Source organism: Rhamphochromis longiceps, linkage group LG12, assembly GCF_057381845.1.
Source record: "Rhamphochromis longiceps isolate RC_006_pf linkage group LG12, R_longiceps_female_GT1.1, whole genome shotgun sequence".
Taxonomy (NCBI): domain Eukaryota; kingdom Metazoa; phylum Chordata; class Actinopteri; order Cichliformes; family Cichlidae; genus Rhamphochromis; species Rhamphochromis longiceps.
In genome coordinates, this window is record NC_140568.1 from 41,748,156 (window position 1) to 41,772,445 (window position 24,290).

Genomic DNA, 24,290 nt, shown 5'->3' on the forward strand with positions numbered 1-24,290 from the left:
ATGAGTTTATGTGGTCAATCACTCGTTTGAAATGATGGTGAAGTATATTTTTTAAAACAGGATTATTCGGGCTAATGATTTGTGATTAACAAGTTTTTAGCCAATGAGCATTCGGTTTTCCAGTTGGATCTATCCGGCAAGATGGCGAGAAAGCTCATCTTGACAGTTTTAAACTTGACTTCACAAACCAGCAGAGCACATGAGAGTAGCTGCGCTTTGGGTAAATTCAGAAAAGTAATCACTGATTTTTCTGGAGTTAATTATGCCTAATGGAAATGTTGCAAAAAACCTAATTGACGACAACACAGACATCCATTTGTTCGTCCATCAATCCATCCACCTGTCCAGCCATCTGTCTATGCATCATCTCCATTATCTTATCTGAGGTCTGGTTGCGGTGGTAGCAGGCTAAGCAGATTATACCAGACATCCTTCTTCGCGCTCAGCCTTTCCAGTTCCTCCAAGGGGATTCTAAGGTGTTCCCATGGTAGTAGACCCAGATGTCAACCCAGCAGGTTCTGGGTCTTCCCCAGGGTCTCTTCCAGTTGGATGTGCCTGGTCTCCTAACCAGATCATCAAACTTCCTCAACTAGCTCCTTTCGTTTCATAGAAGCAGCAGCTCTACTCTAAAGATCCCTCTGGATATCTGAGCTCCTCATCCTACCGCTAATGCTGAGCCCAGCCACCCAGCAAAGGAAGCAAAGCTGCTTGTGTTCACAGACTTATTCTCGGTAATTCAGAAGTTGACTCGATGAGCTGAGCGTGTAGGGATCATCTACAAAGTGTAACAGGAAAAACTAAGATACTTCAAACACACATCACTGGTCTTCTGTTGGTTTTGCTACTTTAGTGTTGGAATAAAGACTTTTTCGAGTCACTTTTGTACTGTTTCATGAATATCCTGCAGCTTAATTCATTTTCTTTTTTGTTGTATTGGTTTTCTGTGTTGAGCAGTCACTGGGAGTTGTTTGAGTGTAAATGTTCCTCTGTACAGTTCGAGGGTGCTGTGTGGGATTGGTGAGGAAACACTTGGTGTATTGTCACACTAACTTTTAAATCCAAAGGAGCTGTAATAGAAATTGAGCTCATTAGTGCTGATCACGAAGCCCGCCGTGTCTGTGATTTATATGTGGTGGGATTAAGGAGGCGTCACGCAGTTTAAGTGACTCCAGAAACATTTGGCTGTCCATTTAATCTATTCCTTCTCAGCATGCTGTTACAGACTTTCCAAAATGAGCTGTTTGCCATTTAGAAGGAGAAAAACATGACTTTTTTTTCATCTCATTTCACTCCTGATTGACAGAACATTTACACAAATTATGGGGCTTTTCAGCAGGATGGTATTTAACAGAAATGTTTGGCTGACAAGATGATGGTGATTCACAGTAAAGTGTAGATTCTCATAACTTCACAATAATAAATACTAACCTTTACGTAGTGTTTTCGTCCCCCCATAATGAGCATGCCCTATAGTATTTTAGAGATTTAAGAACAACTTGAAACATCCTGACTTTGGCTTTTTTTGGATGTCTCTCCTTTAGCACCAAACATTTATATTTAGGTGCAAATAACACACTGCTACTCGCAACGAAACACTGCTGGCACATCTCAGTAAATTTTAACTCAAATACCAAAAAAAAAAGACGTTTATCAACAAAAAAGACATTTTCTTACCTCATTTTTGGTGGAGGTAAGAAAAGACAACCTGTGAAAACACCTAAAAGTTTTACAAGTTTAGACACGTTCAACCTAAAGGAAACTGCTTGCTTTAAGCAGAGCCATTCTACTTCCTACTGATCCCATTGTACAGCGGTTGGCTGAATTGAAGCCTAGCTAAAATACATATTTGATTGCATGCAAAATGTGGAAGTAAACAAAACATTTCTTACAGAGAGGCCAATTTAGCCATATAAGCTAGCTTTCTGCTAATTAATGCTGGTTGGTCATCTAAGGTTTTACAGGGTGTTCTTCCTTGACGGTACCCATTTACAAGCAATAACTTGAAGTCAGAAGCATAATCACTCCACAGCAGAAACTTCCATGTGTGCTTAGGAAACATCTGGATTTAGTAGTTTATCACGAGGTGTTAAATTAAAATGACAGATGATATAAAGTGTTTTATCGTACTGTGATCTCCCCAATATTAACAGAAAGATGTTTCACTACAATTGAAACCCACAGAGAGAGAACAAAGAAATGTTCATGTTGTCAAACCCTTGGTTAAATGATCAAAATTATAATTTTTTTAACCCATGAAATGTAATCCGACAATGTTCCTGCTCATTCTGCAGAATGTGTGTCTTTTCTAAAAACTCCAAGTCCACAGAGTGTATGTTCACGGTTATATTTAAAGTTCTTTATTGTAACTTATGGTGTGTTTATATTAATAAACATTAACTCAGGGCTGGCTTCAAACGTTTGGCACTATGTCAAAAAAGGCGTATTATGTGAAATCAGTCATCTGTGTCAGAATGCTTCACTGACTCATGTTTCAGGGTGTTTGCTTTAATAACGGTAGATGACTAGTGACTGTCAAAGCCGGACTGGAGATTCTGTTTGTTTGCTCAGTACATGTATAAGAATTGTTATAAATGACACACAAAAGATGATGAGAGCAAACCTGTGGAAGAATCTGTAACAGCCCCCAAAAAGAAATCCGAAGCAAAACTTTTTTTATTTGGGGCAAAATCTGCAAACTTTAAGCATTAAAAAAAATAAATAAATAAAAGATTTACTGGTGATTCTGTACATGTGTTGTTGGTGTCCTCGAGGCCACTGAAACTGAAGCTAAATTGGTAATCAAAATCAAAATAACTTCCCAGAGAGGGATGCAAGTGGTGAGACTTGCTTATAGAAAGACTTTGGCTTTATTCCTCAGTGGTTCTTGTGCTGGCATCACAATAACTGGGAATGATGGCCATGTCATTCCTGAAAATAGAACCATTTCTGGGAATTTTCCTATTCTAGAAGCTCAAACATTACAGAACATGCTCATTATGGGGAGAGATTGCTTTGACATTTGGGAATGCGGGTGCACAATGGTTAGCTTTCAGTCATTTTTTTTTTAAATAACCAACTAATGGATACAACTTTGACAGTCAGTGACTCTAAATTTGAATAAGAGTTTTAACTAAAACTTTTATTCTTTGCTTTAGACTTCGCTTATGACTACATTTCAGTGGCGCTGGAGGTGGTTAGTTCAGTAGCCCCAGTGCTTCCTGACTTCCTGGTGGCTAGCCTGACCCCAGATAAGCTTGTCCTGAGGTCAAATGTACTTTACCTTCTCTGTCTTGGACTCCACCTGCTAACCAGAACCTTCAGTAAGTGTTAAACTGGTTTTTGTGCTGTTCCACTGAGGAGACTGAGACTCTAGAGAAGAATAACGAGTGCTAGCGTCAGTCTAAGCCCACAGAGTTTGAGTTCACTTTGAGAATCGGCTGATTTGTTTGAATCTTGCAGCTAAAATGTTTGCAGATGCAAGCATCGTCCAAGCTGCCAATGCCACAAATGAAATCTGATTCTGTGGGAAACACTTAAATTGGATAGATTTCCACGAACATTTCCACATGCTTAAAAGATCCTGCTGCAATGTCCAAATACCAGGAAGGCTAATGACATTACCATTAGCTACAATAGTGGTATGCTAAAATGCGCTTGCTTATTTTAACAGCTTATGTTTTATATTTATTAGAAATAAATAAAACATGAGCTCTAAAATAGAAACAAAAAAGATCTTGATGTCACACCGGACTGCAGAAAATCCAATTTTGATGGGAATTTCATCTTACCAACACGTTACACATCAAGTGCTTTATTTGATTACGAACTCCAAAGATCTGGATGCACATTTTCCCATCAGCTGCTGTTGTGGCGTCTCTAGGACACTTCTCAGGAATTTGTTTTCAGGAACAAACAGATCACTGAGCCGGTCTGTTTTTACACCTATTGTTCTGTTCCCACACGTTAACCAGGATGCATGGGTACTTAAAGGTTTTTCACAAGCCAGTCTGGGTTTTCACAGAAGTCTCGTCACCATTGTAAACCACTTCCTTGATGGGTTTCTTGTCAGTCAGACAGGTGGGAAAATCAACATTGTAGGTCGACGATGTGGGGTTTGTGTGAGAGGCCGAGACAATCGTAAACGTTTTTGAAATGAAAAATTGTAATCGGTGTCAGAAGCCCTGGGAGCCGACTCTGCCCTGCAGTTAGTTTTGGAAAAACTGGATCATGACATGCTTTCTCAGCACAGCTCTGATGAATCTGATCCTCAGTGGACACACTGGTCATGAGGCTGTGAGACGGGTATGACAGGACTGGAAAAAATGTGACGTTCTGAAGGCAGAGAATATAGCGATGTTTGTTTTGACCTTAAATTGAGATTGGGAAAATATTCTGCTTTTAATTTAGGTCTGTGTATAAATACAGACTTTATGTTTGTGCAATCTGGCATCGTTTTCAAGTGAGGAGTATGAAGAAATGCAAAGGCACTGCAAAATGTAATGAAGCCTGTTTTTCTGTCTTACAGAGAGGAGGTTCACAATCACTGTGTGCGCTGGAGGAAGAGGTTTACCTTTGTGTCCAAAATGAGCGCCAACCCCCACACTGGAGTTCTGGACCCGTCTGTCTGCAGGGTGTCAGTCAGGAAGGTACGCCTGTCAAAGTGGCCTCGTCAGCTCTGGGGACAAACTTTGGGTTCCTAAGCTGCTCAAAAAGATGAAGGGAACACTCGATCGCAGCAAAACACAAAGTCAGTTAAACTTCAGGGAGATCAGCCTGTCCAGTTAGAAATAATTCAATTCAAAATGTATTTGTATAGCACATTTAAAAACAACAGAGTTGACCAAAGTGCTTCACTGTTGGTTAAAAACAAGAGAAAACAATAGAGAAACGAATACAGATAAATAAGAAGACGGTGAATTAACAATAAAAACATAAAACAGGCCTGATGGTGCTCATACTGAACTCGAATTTAAAGCCAAAGTAAAAAATTGAGTTTTAAGACTCGATTTAAAAGACTGAATAGACTCTGAAGTACGAATCTCCTCTGGCAGATTATTCCAGAGTCTGGGTGCTGCTATTGCGAAGGCCCGATCTCTATGCTTCAATCGAGACCTTGGTTGTGCTAAGAGCATCTGGCGAGATGATCTCAGTGCTCTTTTGGGGTCATACATGTGGAGGAGTTTGTTTAAAAAAACAAAAAAACAAAACAAAAACTAGGCGCCATATTATTTAAAACTTTAAAAGTAAGTAAAAGAATCTTAAAGTCAATACGATATTTTACAGGGAGCCAGTGTAAATTTGCTAAAACTGGAGTGATGTGTTCATACATTTTAACACCTGTTAAAAGACGTGCAGCGGCATTTTGGACGAACTGCAAGCTATGAAGAGATGAGTGTTGAAGACCTAATTAGAGAGAATTGCAGTATTCCAGTCTAGAGGTGATGGAGGCATGGATAAGTGTTTCTAGGTCTCTTGGAGGAAGATAAGGCTTAGCTTTGGCAATTTCACGCAACTGATAAAAACTTGTTTTCACAACTGTAAACTATTATGAATCCATTTCAGCTGGTTTGGTGCAGAGGATGTAGACAACAGGTTTGCTGGAGAAGCAGCAACAGGGCAACTCCTTAAAAGCAACCCCTCTAACCCCTCCTGGCGGATTTAATTATTTATTTATTTATTTATTTAAATTAAAACTACAGCCTGAGATGGTACCTGCACAGAGAGGGCCAGTTGGTGATGTACCAGTGCAAACTGGGTTTTGGCATTAAAAACAGTAATTTTGGTATTTACACTGTACTGATAAAATTGTTTATAAGAATTGTGTAGAGATTTTTTGCAACTGACCATTTTGCATGTGTATATCTGGGAGTTCCAAGTGTAGGGAGGAAAATGTTGAAATCAAGCATGCAAATTTATTTTCTAACATTTGCAACATGCAATTTACTGCTAATTGTGCTGATAATTAACACAGATAAAAACAAAAAAACAGGTTTTATTTTTTGTGCTTGATATTCAAATGAACTGAGTGTGCCTGTGTTTAGAAAAAAGCGCAAATTTTGTTAATCACTAGTAAAAGTAACCACATCTATGAGCTCTGAGGATTGGACTTGCATCCTATTTTCCCTGTTCAGAAAATTTGGCTCATAGTCAGTCTCCTCCAGGATGGTACGTTCATATATGTCATGGCATTTATGTCTGAAGTTTTGGTTCCTACCAAAGAGGTTTTGCTGTTCCAATGGAAAACCCTGAACAAAAAACAAAAAAATTCACTAGGACTGATGAAAATCTCTGTAATTCCTTTTAAAAATTGTTTAAGTAGGCTTTAATATACAAGAGCTTATCATTTTTCTTCTTTCTGCTAAGAAAATGATGGAAAATGATACCAAAAGACATCAGACCATAGTCTTGTAAATAGGGACCTTTTCTGATTTGTGATATATGTTAAGTCTTTTAAACATTAAACCTTAAGTCTTTTCAGTGTAGCTGGTGTAGCCACCGCCACAGAAATGCAGGCTTGATGCTAATTCTCCCATGTGAATGCCACCTCAGCGGCTCACTGAGCTACACCGGAGCCATGTGTGTGCCCTCAGCCTTTAATTTCATCCATCTTTTAGGAGCCCTGTAATCAGAAGGATGCTGTAATATGAAGTTGAATCATTCAGTTCATTACAGTCTTCCTGTTTTCCCTGCAGGAACTCAAAGGAGGAAAGGCGTACACTAAGGTAAGAGCTCCTCACCTCTCACATTCATAAACACATACAGTTACAGATGAGCGGTTTCATGTAAATATTAGCATTCCCTGAAGTGTTTGGCCAGCATTCCATCAGCCGGACATGAAAATGAATCATATTCCCATCACATTTGCCCAGAATCTGCAGAAACATCCTGTTAGCGTCTTCCTATCCTTAACCGTAACTGTAACCGTAAAAGCTCCGAACAAATGAGTAGCGTCTCGTAAATGTAACTCCAAGGTCAAACCCCCTCGTGCACATAAACTTTTGTTGATCCCTGGACGTTGCTGCCCGACAGGAACCGTTTCCTCTGCATTCGCCTCGTTCTTGATTTAGATTTCCTTCAGTTAAATATACCTCGCTTCCCTCCTTAGAAGACGGCTTCCTTAAACACACACCTAAGAAAACAGGACCTACCCCAAAGAATCTGGGAACACTTTTCTTGAGAGGGCTATAAAAATAACATCGTTTCCACCTGGCAAAAAGCTCTGTGGTCTGATTTTGAGATAAAGGTCATGCAGACCCTTTCTTATCAGTGTGATCAGTGGCTGTCTTTAAATCCCTGATTGACATCTACAACCAGTTCATCAGCATTAAAACATTTACTGATAAGAAGTGGAGGAAGAGGTCTTTCATCAAGTGGTTTAGGGTGAAAAAAGCAGGATTATTGAAGGAGTATTAAAAGGGATTAAAGGATCTGCCTTATGGCTTGTAAACAGGGCTGCTGTACATAAGAAAAATAAGATCCTGAGATGGAAATGTTAAATTGTGTGGTTTGATAGCTGGTGGAAGCAAATCATAACCAATAAAGATTATTTTATAAATCAGTTTATAAAGATTTCATGGTTTTAATCTTACTGGCTCAATGTTGTGCTCACGTGAATGTAGTAATGTCGGAAATCTGCGAATATTTGCTCCCGAATTGGTGATTGCAAATTGGATGAGAGGTAGGCTGCTTAAAGAGTTTACCATAAAGCTGTGAATGAAGGTGGTTTGTAGTCTAAGGTGCTTTGAGTGGTCAGTAAGATTAGAAAAACACTATAAATGTCAGTCCATGTCTTGTTCAGCTCATTTCCAGGTCCTTATTTCCATTCTTGCACTCTACTAGAGTAGCTTTGCATGATTTCAAGTTCAAAATAATCCTTATCTCATACCAGATTAAACAGACCTATTAAATCCTCTCACTTTCATGCAACTTTTTTCTGATGAACTGCTTTGCGCACGCAAAAGGAATAATGTGCAGGTGGATGGGGCTTCTGTGCTCTTAAGATGACCATATTAGGGATATCCCCTCCATGATATCATAAGGCCAAGAGTAGAAAAACACGTCAGAAACGAAGCTCTTAAGCAGTGTTTGGCTCACGAGGACCTCAAAAATTGGTCATATTTAATGAGAATTAACCACTGAACATTAAATATATAAAAGAAAAACTCATCTGTCGAGTAGCATAAACAGAAAGTGCCACACTTATTTACTAATGTTTATGACCATGCAACAAGTGGATTGCTTTTAACCTAAATGTTTAATGTTTATCTGTTGTAAATCTGCCATCCTAAAAAGGAGTAAGACATCTGAAACAGTTGGGCTTTGAAGTGGTTTGACAGATAATTATAAAGGAAAGAAATGGATGTTTAAAGTCTGCAGAGGACATTTAAAAGAAAGACTGTAGTTTCTACAACAGAGAACCAGTGAAAGTGAAGATTAATCAAACTAAAACTGATAAGATAAACTGATGTTATGAAACTATGTAACATCAGTACAATAAAAAAAAAAAGGATACTTAAAACAACTTTCAAAATGCAGGTTTCACTCTCAGTCTGGGTTGATGTCTGTAAAGACTGACTTGTGGTTTTTGCACTCTGTCATCTGCTTCACACTTCAAACGCTTGTGACGATAACTGCGTAAAATTACTTGGCTTGCTAAATGATGGGTGTCTCAGAAATCTGCTTTACCTCGAACGTGTGCCAAAAATAAAGACCGGGGAAGGCCTCCATTAGAGCAGCTTGAATTAACTCTGTTCAAACTTCTCTTCACGCCCAGCTGGGCTTCACAGACCTCAACATGGCGGAGTTCGCAGGTTCGGGCTCCACCGTGCGCTGCTGTCTGCTGGAGGGATATGACACGAAGAACACACGGCAGGACAACTCCATACTGAAGGCAAGGAGATGAGCACTGAAATAGGAATAATGGATGTTTATTAAGAAGTGAACAGACTGGACAGACAGAGAATGAGGAGGAAGTTGTCCCCTCTTTTATTTAAAGCTGAGTTGTGATGAGATCTGCCTCCTTCCAGGACCAGTGTCATGTCTTTTTCACCTTCATTGTGTTTGTGTTTTATGATGATAGTGTGGTGCTGAAATACTCAAAAAAACCTGCTGCATTAAAAGGAGACTAGCTGGTACCTGGTTGGACATCCTTAACAGCCTTAATTCAACAGTGTGCTGGAAAAATTCCCCAAAGCTTTTGGTCCATGTTGACATGACAGCATCACACAGCTGCTGCAGATTTGTCAGCTGCACATCCAAGATGTAAATCCTGTGTTATAACACATTATAAAGGTGTTCTATTGAGATCTGAAGGCCATTTGGGTTCAGTGAGCTCACTGGTGTGTTCAAGAAACCAATTTGAGGCGATCATGCAGTGGTCATAAGGGGGATGGACACGATCAGCAAAAATACTCAGGGAGGTTAAAATGATGCTCAGTTGGTACTAAGGGTCCTAAAGTGTACCAAGAAAATAGAATTTATTTCTCAATCTGTGAAATTATTAGGTTTTTATGCGTTTTTTTTTTTTTCTTCAATAACTGTTTAGTGTCCTTGACAAAAAAATAAATTTAAAAAAACAGGCGTCGTTTTAGGCTTCAAGAAATGTTTCTCTTTTTAATTGAAATTGTTTTTGTATAAACACAATGGAAATGAGCACAGCTTACGATGAAGCTGAGTCACTTCATTGACTTTGTGGATGATGGAGGCTGGGAAGTTCAGGAACTCTATGGCGCCACCCAGTGACCATGAACACAAACCACTCTGTGAAGCAAAACAGTCACGAGTCTTTTTGTCATCTCGAGTTTCTGGAAGACTTTGTGTTGCGCAGATGTTTGTGACTCACACGTCACAGATGGGATTAATGGGAACTACTCCAGGCTTTTCCAGTTGATGCTCATTACTTCTTAAGAAAACGGTCTTTTCAGTTTAGTCACGTTACATCTCGGCATGAGCGTAAGATGGACATTTTTGGGAGGTTTCAGCCACTGGGTTAGGGTCTGACTTCACTTTGAAACTGAAAGGAAAATGAAAAATGAAGTAAAGATAACAATGTGTTGAACAAGTGAAATAAAATAAAATCTGCCAGCTTTAGGTTACGTTACAACAGTGGAATGAAAAGGTTTACATGTGTACAGTTTGGGTAGCGCCGATAATTATTTTCACACCGCCTTAGTTAACAAGCGCCTGTATCGACAAAACCATTTGAACCATTTTCCTTTGAGTGATGTGTGAATAACTTTATACTGTATAAGTTGTAGGTTTGTGTTCCTGGTTGGGTAAAATATATTCATGCATGTTTTAATTCAGAGGTCTGAGGTGGTAGAGAGAAGGCAAAGTCTTTTTCCCGGTGAAATTACTGTTGTCGTTTCTGAGGTACATATTAACTTAGTCTGAATATGAGTTTTTTCCTTGTATTAATTATTTTTATTAATTTATCTGATCATTTAGGTGGTTCCAGTGAGTTATTAAGTTTGATTTAGATTTAATGATGGATTTAAGTAAGGTAATTGGAAGCAATTAAAACAGGTAATTAAGTTGTGGAAGCATCTTCATTTTAACTGTGGATAAAGGGCTAATCTGGAAGTTTTCATATTTAGGTTGTGAGTAGGTATAACTCGAAGTCTTGTAGTTTCAGCTGAGTAATGCCAGAGAAGCTGGTTTTGTCAGGCATGCTGCTTGTTTGGATGTTCGATATTGTTTCCTTCATGGTTTTGTTTTCTTGAATTTTTCGATGTAGTTATGCATGCATTTAAGACTTGATAGGAGTTTTTTTTTTTATTTTGTTATGTAGTGCTCCAAGTAAGTCCAGTTTTTTATTTATCGATGCAAGAACACTGACTTCGATATCTGTTGTCAGGTCGCTGGTGTCGGTGGATGATGTCGTCTTGCCTCTGTGAGGTTTCGGCATCTCCTGTTGCGTTGTGGATTTATCCATATTATCCATCGTGAACTGGTAGTAATGATTATCAGAAACTTAGATGAAAGATTTAAAGGTATTGAAAAGTGTCATGAAAAGGTTTGTTTACCCTGAGTGGATGTGTGTGGCCATGATGAATCTGATGAATGAATCCATGATGAATCTTGTGACAAAAGTAGATTATTCTTTAGTTAGGGCTTTAAAGTACTTTTTTTGTTTGTTTGTTTGTTTCATTGTCTGAAATCAATTTCCTGTTTGAGATGTCCTTCAAATGACAGAGTTTTAAAAAAATGCTCTTTTAATTTTTTCCCCAAAAGGTGATCATTGGGATGACCCTCCTGTCAGGAGATCCGTGCTTTAAAACGTGAGTAATCCTCAGTGTGAGATGTAAGATGTCACAATGAATTCTCAAAAGATGTGCTAATGATTAAAACTGATAAATAAATATGTGATTAGCTGTGCATGCAGGGCTCAGGCATCCTCTAGGTTGCTAGGGAAAAATGTGCTGCAGCAAAAACCTTGCGATTGGTTTGACTGGTGTCAGATTTACGTAGTTGCCTGCAGTTTGCATGGAAGATGATGACTTGTCTGCAAACACTACTTGCTGGGCAGTAGTAGTGACACTGTGAAAAGAGTGGCACAAACTGGAAACGGGAACGCTTGCCTCCAAAATAAAAGCTGCACCTTTGGAAACATTGTGGTTGCCGTGATAAGGCACAACTTTTACTGTGAAGGCGAACATACTCCAGACCACAGATAATAGTTTTTAAAGTGTTTTTTATTGTGGGGGATTTTAGTTACTCTTTGGAAGTCTTGAAGATTTCTGTTTATTTTTTCTTTATGTAATATTTGTGAAAGTAAAAAAACAAACAGACAGACTATACATTTCCAGCTTAACAAACAATATTTTCTACAGTATTGCATAGCAGTAAAACCTTTTGCGCAATCCACTGGTATTTAATATGTTACTGGTATTTAAAGTTCATTTCAACCAGATTCCTTAGTGCTTATAACTTTGTGCTGTTCTGTCCTTTGTTGCCAAAATGACTCAGTTTTTCCTCCCTCAATAAAACAAATCTTATCTGAGCGTGCCAAGCTAAGCAGAACTGCACCTCTGTCCCCATTTAGTCTGTCCCAGGCTGATAAGCTGTGTATCTTTTCTCTTTTCCTTTTTTTTACCCTGCAGACCTCAAAGCACAGCAAAGTCCATCTCCATCCCAGGACAGGAGCACACCCTGCAGCTGGACTGCAAGGGGGAGGGCACTGCTGAGCCTGGACCGCCGGGAGGGGTTTCCCTGGGCCGAGGCTCCAAACATCGGCCTTCCATCATCAGCTCAGGTACACAACGTGTGCTACGAAGAAATAGGACTGAAACTGAGCATCTGTAGCAGGCTGAAGCCTAAACCTTGGGCATGTTTTATATGACCTTTCATCATTTTAACAGGTTTAGTATGACAGAAAAATAAGGAAAAGCACAATATGTCTGAGAGGAAGAGACTGGTAATACAAAGAGCAAATATGTAAATGATCAGTATATTACACTTGGAAGGTGAAAGGTGTACTTTACTGTTTATCTTGAGTTTTAGGGAGATATTTGGAAGGATTTGAATTTGATGAGCAGATTTTCTTTGGATTCTGAATCAATAAAATGGTTTTACACCCCCACAGCTGTTTTCCAGGTGCAGTGAAGTTTAAGTCAGAAGAGATTTGAGTTGAATCCACGGACAGATTTCTCTTCATCATGTGTTCTTGAAATTGGACTCCAATCTTTTAGATCTCGGCCCAACTTTCCTAAATCTCAGCCAGATGTTTTGCTTGGAGCCAGAAATTCCCAGAGTTAATTTTCTTTGTATGGGAAAACTAGCCGACTGCGTTTAGGATTTTAGGTTTGAATTAAACTAAAAAAAAAGAAACCTGTTTTCGTTTCAGACTTGGAAGGCTGAGTTTGTTAACCTTTTCCATGCAAAGAAAACGTGCAGATCCTCAACCACAAGCCGTAAATATATAGATGGTTAGATTTCTGCTGCGAAAGTGAAAAGACTGCATTATGTCTGCTCTTTACAGACATTTTTACCAATTATTATCACGTATGAGGTGGTAACAGTGGTGCTTTTTTCTTCTTTGTGTACCTTCAGGACTCCTGGAGGAATCTGAGGTGAATCCGTCGGTTCCCGCAGAAGCTTTCCAGTCTGGTCACTCTCGTAACTCCAGCTATGCCAGCCAGCACAGCAAAATCTCAGGTACACAATCTCAGGTCTCACACGGATGTTTCATCCATGACGGGGTGAGCATGATTTTAACACCGCTGCTGTTTAACATCTGACACTGATGTCCTCACGGCCTTCTGCAGGATACAGCACGGAGCACTCCTGTTCCTCCAGCCTGTCGGACCTCACGCATCGCAGAAATACCTCGACAGGAAGCAGCACCTCCGGGGGCTTGTGCTTCACGGTTGACACCCCCCCAGATGGGGACAAGGACGCTGGACGTCCGGAGAGACCCCCTCGACCCCCACGACCAGTTTTACCCCCAAATAGGCCTCCGAGGTACACACAGAGTACGCTTGGTCGTGTGATTGGTAGCCTAGTTCTGTTCAAACTACACAATCTTCATTCTTCACTGTGTTTCAGGAGGAAGCAGGACTCGGTGGAGAGTCACCCCTCCTGGGTGAACGACACTCGCATGGATGCCGACGACATCGTGGAGAAAATCGTCCAAAGCCAGAACTTTGCAGACATCAGCCACACTGAAGGTACAAAAAAGAAAAGATCAAAAACATGCTGCTTAGTACAATAATTTTTCAGAGAATATACAGTTTACTTATTTCCGGAGTGTTTTCAAAAAGTTTACCGGGTGCTGAACGCAGATTCACGCTTTACCGGCAATTTGTAGTCTGTGTAAAGCTGATGTGAATTTGTGGGAAATGATGTCATCACCAGCCGTAGCTGCAGACTGTAACTCTTCAGTAAGGCCTCATTTGTTTACAGTGAATCTCTTCATATGAAGCTCTCACAGTTAATTTGACAGCAGCTCATTGATGCCTAAAAGCAGAAAAAGGCAGCTGCTGCACCATCTTTGGCCCGAGCGCTTCTTCAGTTTTCCGACTCTGTGCTCCGTCACCTTCTCTTCGCTGTGCCTTCTGGTTTCCATCAGCTGGCCTTAACTCAGTTTCTGTGTTTCTGGACTTTCAGACAGCAACCTGCGCCTGTTCGTCAGCAGAGACGGAACCACGGCGCTCAGCGGCATCAGGCTTGGAAATAGGTGAGGAGCTCTGCTGTCTTTGTTTTTGGTTTATTTCTCACTTCCCAGAACTTGAGTTTCAGTATTGGAGTGCAGGAGCTGCATGAAGTCTAGTCGGTTTCCAAAAATACTGGAAAATCACAGCAATGTAATAATTTACATACCGTAAATCTCCCTCTGAGGACCCAACTTTGAAATATGAATTTAAAGCCCTGTCATCCTCTTCCCCTTGTTTCACCATCTCTATGTCACTCTCCCTCTTATGAGAAGCTCAAATAGGCTCCTATGATTTGGTGGCTTCTTCCTTTTTCTAAGAGTTATGGCTGTAATTCACAGCAGTTATGGAGCACTAGAACTCATTCAGTTAAATGTCAGGTAAATCGGTCTGTCCAGTCGAGAAGCATAAACTATTGTGAGTCCTTTTCAGCTGCTGTATGAAAATGATAACTTCCAGTTATAGTACACTGTGCTGTTCTGAGCTCAGGTCCCACTAGAGGATGCTCGACTCCTCATGAAGTCTGATTATGACAGTCTGCTTAGAAACATGCATGAGTCACTCACTGGAGGTCCTTCTGTAGGGCTCTGGCTCCCCCAGCTCCTCGTTGCACAAAGGAGCAGATAGCAGTTCTACTACTGGGTCGATGGCGTTGCCAGCTCTTCTTGTGTAACAGCCCCTCTCCTAGTATCGCCGTAATACTTTTGAAACTGTGCTTTGATGGAGCAAACCTTCTCGGGGCTGCAGGTCCTGTCTCAAGCTGTGATGAGGTGATAAGCACACTAACAAAAAGCAAAACTATAGAACAATCAGTGAGGAGGGATGAGGAGAGAGAAATGGATTCACTGTGGTTTATGCTTCCTGACTATGTAGATTGATTTCCCTGAAGTGGTTTTACTGTGATGATCCAGTGTTCCCTCAATTATTTTTAGGAGGGTTTTTTTGCTTTTTTCAACAAAACTGATTATTATGAAGATAAAAGTTTTTAATAACTCGCAAGAACAGAATCAGCATTACGGTTGGACCAGAGAGAGAGGAGGTCAAACATGGATCATAGAAACATTAAATCATAAAGTGCAAGTATAAGACGAGGGCTAAATTACTGCTAGTGTGAACCAGCACATCCGTTCTCCATTTAGAAGCATATATCATGCATCTGAATGTGAAACATGCACAGTTCAGTCCTATAGTCCACTTTCTTTTTTAATCCGTTTTCATGTCTGTTTTCACTGTTTAATGTGGAGAAACGGTAAACTCTGAAACTGAATTCTGCTTGCTATTGCTAACTCTGATTCTGTGTTTGGATCCCTGCAGGGTGCCTGCTGGTGGCTACGAGCCCGTGGTGATCGAGAGCCATTAAACCGAGCAGCAGGAGAGGCGACACGTGGACCAGCACGTGCATCAGCTTGACTTTTTTTTTTTTTTTTCTCCTGGAGCTTCAGCTGGTCTGACGCCGTGAGAGGAAAACCTCATCAGTGTGCACTTTATGTGAAGTTTGTGGCAGCGCTCGTGCTGCGCTCCGTTAAGCTGTTTCTGTGACGTTTAAAAGGCGGCAAAAATGCACAAAAACGTTTCTCCTGAGCTGCTGCTGTGACACAGTAACAGCAGGTTTTATAGATTAAAAAATATTTCAAGCATTGAGCTGATTATTAAGCTTTGTAATAAATATACACTAATCCAATGTGTTTTTAGCTTCAGAGCTGCCAAAATTCCTTTAAAATGCACGTTTAAGATGGCAGTAATCGATTGAACACTAACTGGATGCAGTACGTACTGAAAACTTTCATGTACTACATGCATGAAAATACGTACTGCTGCCTTTAAATACCTCTCAGATCGCAGTAAGAAGGGCAGGGAAGGGCGCCTTTGTTAAAAAAGAATTATGGAAAGGTTTCCATCTCCAGAAGTCCTCATCTGAGGCTCAGCAGCCAAGCAGGATAACTCTCTGCGCATAAATGATTAAAAAGTGCCCAATTCTGAAGCATCTGATCTCCCATTGAAGGCACCAAATCAACACTGAATGTGATCCAGATGTTTAAAAAAAAACAACACTGAGCAGAAACTTCTTGTTTTAGTTTGAAGTCGTGTCCTGTTGATCAGGGAAATCACTACAACCACTCTGTGCCTGTAAAGTTTCTCTTAAATGACCCTAAAGCACGATGAAAACTGTTAAGTCCGAGTGCTGGTGAAGAGAGAACTGTTTGTTTGTTTGTTTGTTTGTTTGTTTGTTTGTTTGTTTGTTTGTTTGAGGGGTTACTCACTTCAGCATGCTTAAGTTTCAAGCTGCACTTTTGCTCACTCACATCGACGATCAGTTAGTTAATTCTCTCCTCAGAAAAACACTAGCTCCATGCAGTAAACTAGCGATGGCCTTTTGCTGCGAAAGCCTCTGTCGCCCCGTGGTGGAGGGTGCAGGGTGCTTTGTTTAACAGCAGATCAGCAGAGTTTCTGTGTTGCCAACCAGCGGGCTGGTTTAAGCTTCTTTTAAAGAAAGGTTTCAGCTGCTCTACAAAGTTTTCCACCTCAGGATGGAAAATAGATTTCTATCCTAAAGAAAGAGTCTTAAAATCTTATTTTTCTTTTGTAAAACAATCAAAAAAGCTGATAATGCTGTGAATTGCATAAAAGTTGTGCCTTGTATGTTTACTAAACTCATGGCTGAGTTAAAACAGGTCATTTTGCTGAAGAATAAAATATATTTTTCTTTATTAAATGTGTAAAAATATAATGGAAATACATAGATTTCTCATAGATAACCAGCCTGGAGAAATTCAGACAGTGATAAAGGATCTTATCTTTTCAGTGTTGTGCTCTTTTATATACATTTTAACCAGTTTCTTTAAGAGAGCTTTCAGTTACTCAAAAGTAAAATAGATTTTTGTTTATCTGATTAACAGGAATGTGAAAAAACATTTTTTTGTGTGAAGAAGAGCAGGACAGTTAAACCGGCCTTTTTTGTTTGTTTGTTTGTTTGTTGTCTTTAAATAATTTGTTCGCCCCTTATTGTATTTTAAAGATTAGAGACTCAACAGTTTTAGATTAAATTACTGATAAGAAATCATTTTTAGTGTTTAGGTTTGGAGTTTGTAAAGGCATCCTGATGGGCTCTGAGAAGCTGTTTAGAGACGCCGTAGCTGCAGAGGTTTAAGAATTTATAGTAAAATGAAACCGAGAAAAACAACAAATTGCTCTCCATGTTTACTATTTTAAAAGGTAAGATTTTAAGACTCTTTATCAGTGAACTTGTTATCTTTTTTCCTGTTCTGCTTCACATTATGCTCATTATAGATTTTATTATAGTTTATTAATCACACAGTTAGTTATTCTCACATTTGGGGATGAACCACTTTAGTCAGAGTTTAGGGTCACCAGAGCCTCTTGATTTAGTTTAAAGCCTTTATTTATATGGTTTTGGTTCTGTTTGGAGGTTTGTCATAAGCTATGCACACAACTCGCCTCCCTGTGCTTTTGTTTTTTTCTTTTAGCAAATTCTTCTATTATAACGAAACTAGTGTAACCTAAATTTGTAGAGATTGAGTTGGAAATTTATTTCCAAACACACAATAGTTACAATGATTCTTTATTTTTTTTTGTATATTTCTTTTAAAAGATGACTTCTAAACAATAAAAAGCTAACCCGAGTTTGTCGTTGTGTTTTTCATTATCTTAATATGATATAATATGATATATATAATATAATAAAACAGAGTCACAAGGATGCTTAACAGAAAGAGCCGTCCGTTTTCTGTTATTAGTATTTTTCACCAAATCTTAGACATTTGTTAAGGTCTACCTCACTGAAACTACATGAACCACAGCTGTAAAGTTACAGCAGTTCATAGCATCGTTACTAGAATGGTTTAAATGTTTTTATACTGACTCTATAATCTGCTGCAAAGTCTCTTCTGTATTGAAAATGCAGCTACTAGAACACCTGCTCATGCAGAGTCATAAGAGGAAAAACTGGCAGTCACTTTTTAGCAAAACACGAGCAACTCTACACCTCTGGTCCGATCCGTGGTCTCCTCAAAGCTCAACAGATCACAACATTTGATGTTTTTATCTTCTGGTCCAACATTTTCAGAACTTCAGAGCTTTCATTGGTCGATTTGCTTGAAAACGTAGACAATAAATTAGATGTAATATCAATAACAGCATGTGGATACATTTCCAGGATCATCCTACTATATATAATCCAAATTATGGAATGAAAATACTCCTTCAATATTGGGCCAAATTATTTAAGTGCAATCCTCCAACTCCACCAGCAGAGAGCGCTCTACACAACCGTATCAGCTCTTCGCTCAGCTGGTAAATAAACGGAGGGAAATAATCGCCACTTGCTTCTGCATTAGACTTCAAATGCATTTGCCAGAGTTATCATATTTTAAAGATCTGACTGTATTGTATTATCATCCTCTCTACTCTTAAGATCAGGCTTCAGTCGTTTCTTTTTAACAAGCGTATAGTAAAAGTTTGACTTATAGGTTTAAATTCAATCCCTAAATTTGACCCTTACATGCTCTTTTGGTCAAATGTGACAGCAGCAAAAATAATTTAAATATCATTTTTCAGCCTGAAATTTAATTAATTTTTATAAAGTGGCCCAAAATGCACAATTAAAAAAAAAAAACAAAGAAAAAAAGTTTAATACTGTTATATAGCTGGCACAATTTTCTGTAAATTGAGGCATGATGGTGGTTTTAGAGAACTTTCGGGAATGATGACACTTGGACATGAGCACATAAGGAACAGAACATACAGGGGTCAAAGGGCACCTTGAGAGATGGTTGCTGAGTTAGAAATAGGGCAGCAGAGTGCTACAGTGGTTCATACGATCAGCTCAAGGATTCTGGTTCCAATCCTGGCAGGAGAGTTTCTGTGTGGATGTTTGAACCACTTCAGAGTACCTGAAGTGGGTTTCCTCCAGTTTCCTCCCACAACCCAGAAACAAGCATGTTAAGTTAACAGGTAACTTGAAACTGGGAGGGAGTCTAAGTGGGCAGTAAAACTAGGAAAGCGCAATATAAAAGCAAATACATTACATTTACAACTGCAAGCTTAAGTCCCCATAATAAAAAAATTGAACCTCTGACAAATTAAAATCACTTTATTCTGAGTTAATAGATAACGAAAGGGAGTTGGGGGAAGTCATAAGATCATAAATGTGCTTGATCTGCCATTTCAGTGAGAGTGGGAACCCACACATAAACCCACATAAAGTTTCCTGCCACAGACTGGCCGACAATAAGCATGTTTTGTGCTCTGTGAATTAATATTCATATTTATGATGAAAAACAGGACATGCTCTCATGTGAACATGAACTATTCCTGCGCTCTGAAACATTAATCAGGATCAATTGTTCATTTATTAATTTCAGGCTATGTATACACTATAAATGATTCTCTAGACACTTGCAGTCTAGAAAGTTGACCCAAACCATAAACTTTGAGCAGTATGTAAGCGTTATTTTACCCTAATTCTTTGAGTTATTCTTTGGGGGGGGGGGAAGTTTTCATTTTGGGAAAGTTTTTTTTTTTTTTTTTAATTGTTGTTCAGTTTCAGTTTAGCTGATTAGTTTCAGCACTAGTTTAGTCTTTAACTCAGGGGCGGTGTGTCCGTGTGAGATTTATAGTTGTTAGATTTGGTATTACTACACAAACACAACAGTTCGTGACACGTAGACATCACGGCCTTATTAAACACGTGCCTCCTGATAAATGTAAGGTCAACAAATTCCCCTATCATCCCACAGTGGTGGGGATATGGAAAATATTATTATGTGGAAGGGGAGTTACTTCATAATATCTCCCCAGCATCACAGAGCGCTCGTGTATGCAGCAGAGGAAGGGCTCAGCTGATTGGTGTGTTTCTGTTTTTTTTTTTGTTTTTTTTTTATCTTATAATGTCTTTACACAATAAATCACCATTAATGAAGACCAACAAATAGAGTCGTGGTAAAAAGAAAGTACAGCCTCTTTACATTCTAAGGTTTTGTGCATCAGAATCAGAATCAGAATACTTTATTGATCCCTGGGGGAAATTATTTTTTTTTTGTTACAGTGCTCCATTTTAAACCAACATTAAGACAAGACAGACAATACACTAACTAAGAATAGTACAATATATACATATATATACATACATACATACATAAGTCACTTATAAATAAATATTTGGAAAAGAAGCAGTCGTGCAAAATACTGAGCACATCATTAATGTTTCTGGAGGAATCAACAAGATAAGAATCAGCCCGGTGCTGCTAATCAAATGAACTTGATTAACTGATTATAAACATGTGTGAACGCCTCTGTAGAAGCAGATGTTTTTGTGGTTTGCATGTTTGGAGCGCTCAGATGTGTGTTATCACAATGCTGAGGAGCAGCAGCTGTTTCCGTCTGGGAAGGTTACTGAAGTCCTTTCCCAAACCATTAGAAGTCGATCGTTCTACAGTGAAGAAAATTATTCACAAGTGGAAAAATATTCAAGACAGCTGCCACAGCCTGAACTGTGCTCAGATGCAGCTTTGCAAACCTGAGCCGCACTGTTATGTTTAGCTCTTCTAAACAAGCTTTCTTCTAATCCACCGGTGTGGAAATCCAGGCCTCAAAGGACGATGTCCTGCAGGTTTTAGATGTTTTCTTGATCCATCACAGCTGATTCAAATGGCTAAATGACCTCCTCAGCATGTCTTGAAGTTCTCCACAGGCCTGGTAATGAGCCAATCATGTGATTCAGGTGTGTTGACCCAGGGTGAGATCTAAAACCTGCAGGACACCGGCCCTTGAAGCCTGGAGTTCCCCACCCCTAATTGGACGGTCATGAACGTTAACATTCAGCAGGGGTCCCCAATCTCAGTCCACGAGGGCCGGTGTCCCTTCAGGTTTTAGATCTCACCCTGGGTCAACACACCTGAATCACATGATTAGCTCATTACCAGGCCTCTGGAGAACTTCAAGACATGTTGAGAAGGTAATTTATCCATTTAAATCAGCTGTGATGGATCAAGGACACATCTAAAACCTGCAGGGACACCGGCCCTCGTGGACTGAGATTGGGGACCCCTGATATTCAGCATGCTCGCTGAGGCCTGCAGAGTTTGGGGTTGTTTGTTGCAGTTTCTCTGAACATTGCAGAGTCTGACTTTGCGGCGAATTTGCTGGGACGTCCACTGTTGTGTTAAGGACATTTATTGTCTTTTGAATTTTTAGTTTTAAACCATTTTCACTGTGTTGAGTGGATTAAAGCCAAATTTGTCAAAGAATTTTTTTTTTACTTTTTTTGTTTAATTGTGGTGTAAATTCATTAAATTAGCCTAAAATGGCTAAGCTACAGCAATGCATCCACCTTTATCCCTTTGGACAAAAATTGTCCCATTGAAACCCTTTATAAACGCTATTTTTCACGCCAGAAAAAATACGGTCAAAGGGAAAGTCAGGTCTCCAGCTTAGGTTTTGTTTTGGACTACAGGCCTTAGAGTTGTAATTTTTTTATTTGTCCACCGGGTGGCGCCCTTGCTTCACATTTGACCTCTGCTGGAAAACAGCGGGCTGCTTGGACAGACCTGCCGGAAATGACGCCTCTTTTCCGGCGTGCAGCAGCGGATTCGCCCGCTGATCGTGCGGACCAGTTTTTGGTCCCTAGGACCATGAGAGGGTGCATTTTTTTTTTTAGTCAACAGGAAATGACGTATTTGTTGTCACGTGGTATCGGACGTGTGGGCTGGAAAAAGCAGTCCCCGGTGATCGTGCCCCGGTGATCGTCGCGACTTACCCCGGCAACATGCACTTATTTCGGCCTAGAGGAGGAGCATTTGCCGCCTGGAGACCATTTTCTGGTCCTGAAAAAAAAAAAAAAAGGCGATCGAAATGACTGTTTGTGCCAATCTTTAGTCCATCTAAAGGCCTAATTATAATAACAATCAAATATTACTTCAAATGTTTTTTTGGGAAAATATTTAGTTTTTTAGTTTTTTTTTTAGTTTTTTTGTGATTTAAAGGGTTAAAACAACGAAAATATAATTAAAACTTTATATGAATATTTCAGGGAGAAGTAGTTTTAAAAGACTGACCAATTTAAAGTTAAAAAAAAAAATTAATATTTAATATTTTTATTGCACTTTTTGGGCGTGGTCGATAGTGTGCATTTTATGAAATGCGCTCCTGGAAAAAAAATAAAAGGCGATCGAAATGACTCTTGGTGCCAATCTTTAGTCCATCTAAAGGCCTAATTATAATAACAATCAAATATTACTTCAAATGTTTTTTTTGGAAAATATTTAGTTTTTTTGTTTTTTGGGGCTAAAAAAACAGGGCGCTCATGTAATGAAACTGGGATTTAAAGGGTTAAAACAACGAAAATATTATTAAAACTTTATATGAATATTTCAGGGAGAAGTAGTTTTAAAAGACTGACCAATTTAAAGTGAAAAAAAATATGAATATATAAAGTTTTTATAGCACTTTTTGAGGAATGGACATTTATTGTCCTTAGGCACAAAGGTGGATGCATTTTTAAGGTACCTCCAAGGGTTAAGAAAGACAGTTTTTCACATGACTTGCACCTTAGCACCCTCATATCTAAATATGATCACGTTAGCAAAAATCCAACATTACGGCATCCAAAACGTTAATGCTGTAAATTCAGAGTTGAGCGACAGGCTGGTGACATCACAGCGGCTACATCTTAGGTGGGATTCCCTCATCGCCTTCAGTTTGGCAACACAAGAACTTTTCAACTTTTGCGAAATATCGAGTCTCGTCCTCGTTTCTTACCTAATACTGACGAGCTTACTACGATGCACAGTCAGCACTTTCGCCATCTTTCCTTCATAGCTTTGCAATAACTTTGCAAAAACTTTATTTACAGAGGGCTTTTCCAGTCTCACCCCAGTGCATAAACATGCAGCACCTTTTGATTCTGTAATCTTGAATTGCAGCGCACACATCAAATATGACAGTCAGCAAAACGAGTGCCCGGACTTTATTCTTTTCAGTTCTGCTCAGAAACAGTGTTTTTTCTTTCATTTACTGATACAGAGAAGATGTGTGGTTAACACCTCGAAGCGTCGTAGGCATTAGCTACAGTTTATGAGCTCAAACCTCACAGTTCTGGTCTAAATGGCATTAACAGATAGAGAGTTTCCTGTAGCTGGGGAATCAAGAATCCCACGTGTTAACTGCACGATAGAGATGGCAGTAAGTGACAGTTACTGTGAAATAGGATGTGGGACCTTTTATGGTTGCATGTCTACCCAGATGAATAGCTAAGCCGAAGAGCTTAGTTTGTTTCCAAGTGGAAAGTGAAAAGGCGTAAGGTCTGAGACTCTAAGGTGGAACTTTTTTTCATGTCAACATAAACAAACAGAACATAGTCAGAAACGTGTACATATGTTCAAACCAGCAATGAAAAGAGCAGGAAGTGGAATAACCATGGAAGTGTGGGCAGGCTGCAGGAGGGGGGGGGGGGGGGGGGGGGGTCTGAAGTTTCCATTATCGTCTCAGAATGATAAAAATGAGTCACGGTGACCATCACCCCCTTCAAACTTCAAATGTGAATCTTTCAAGGTTGAGGCTGCACACATGAGTAAATCCGTGGTCGGCCTGATGGTGGGTTATTTGTGGGTTTTGTGGTATTCAGGAATTTGGATTCTTAGTTCGAGTTTGCTGTTATTGTGGTGTCTAAATTTGGCTCTTGTGTTCACACCTTCATTATACGCTCGTAAAAAGCACTCGATCATCACAGTATACGCAAAGTCAGGCGTTCTTCAGGGATATTAGTCTGTCCAATAAAGAAGCAAAAACCACTGAATCCATTTCAGTTGCTTTTCAAATCGAACAGACAGCAGGTGCACTGGAGAGACGACAGCAAGACAACCATCCACAGAGGGGATGTTTTGCAGGCCGCAGACCTTATTCCTTTTATTGTTTTTGCTTGTGTTATTGTTTCTGCCTCTAGCCTGAGATGCTAATCCACTCTTCAGGTTGCACAGATAGTCCAACTCCTCTTCCAGGATACACGCTGTCATGCATCCGAACCAACCCTTCCTGTGACATGCTGTCAAGGAAGGGTTGCTGTGTCTGCCGGCACACTCTCAGTGGTGCGGAGGAGAAGCTATGAGACACAAGGAGAGCTACACA

At 39.6% G+C, this 24,290-nt stretch overlaps 1 protein-coding gene across 3 annotated transcripts in view; it reads left to right on the top strand.

Annotated features, from left to right (window-relative positions):
• Positions 1 to 15,542, top strand: part of eeig1a (estrogen-induced osteoclastogenesis regulator 1a) — a 29,169-nt gene extending 13,627 nt beyond the window's left edge. For 2 of the 3 annotated variants that reach the window (XM_085426426.1, XM_085426425.1), the window contains 9 exons: positions 4,526 to 4,646; positions 6,693 to 6,722; positions 8,774 to 8,890; positions 11,233 to 11,279; positions 12,102 to 12,253; positions 13,051 to 13,155; positions 13,266 to 13,667; positions 14,107 to 14,176; positions 15,465 to 15,542. In XM_085426426.1, coding sequence (XP_085282552.1) covers positions 4,526 to 4,646; positions 6,693 to 6,722; positions 8,774 to 8,890; positions 11,233 to 11,279; positions 12,102 to 12,253; positions 13,051 to 13,155; positions 13,266 to 13,667; positions 14,107 to 14,176; positions 15,465 to 15,510 — 1,090 coding nt within the window. In that variant the 3' untranslated portion in view covers positions 15,511 to 15,542. The remainder of the gene's footprint in view (positions 1 to 4,525; positions 4,647 to 6,692; positions 6,723 to 8,773; positions 8,891 to 11,232; positions 11,280 to 12,101; positions 12,254 to 13,050; positions 13,156 to 13,265; positions 13,668 to 14,106; positions 14,177 to 15,464) is intronic. The other variant, XM_085426427.1, reaches the window with a different exon arrangement.
• Positions 15,543 to 24,290: the final 8,748 nt, after the last annotated feature.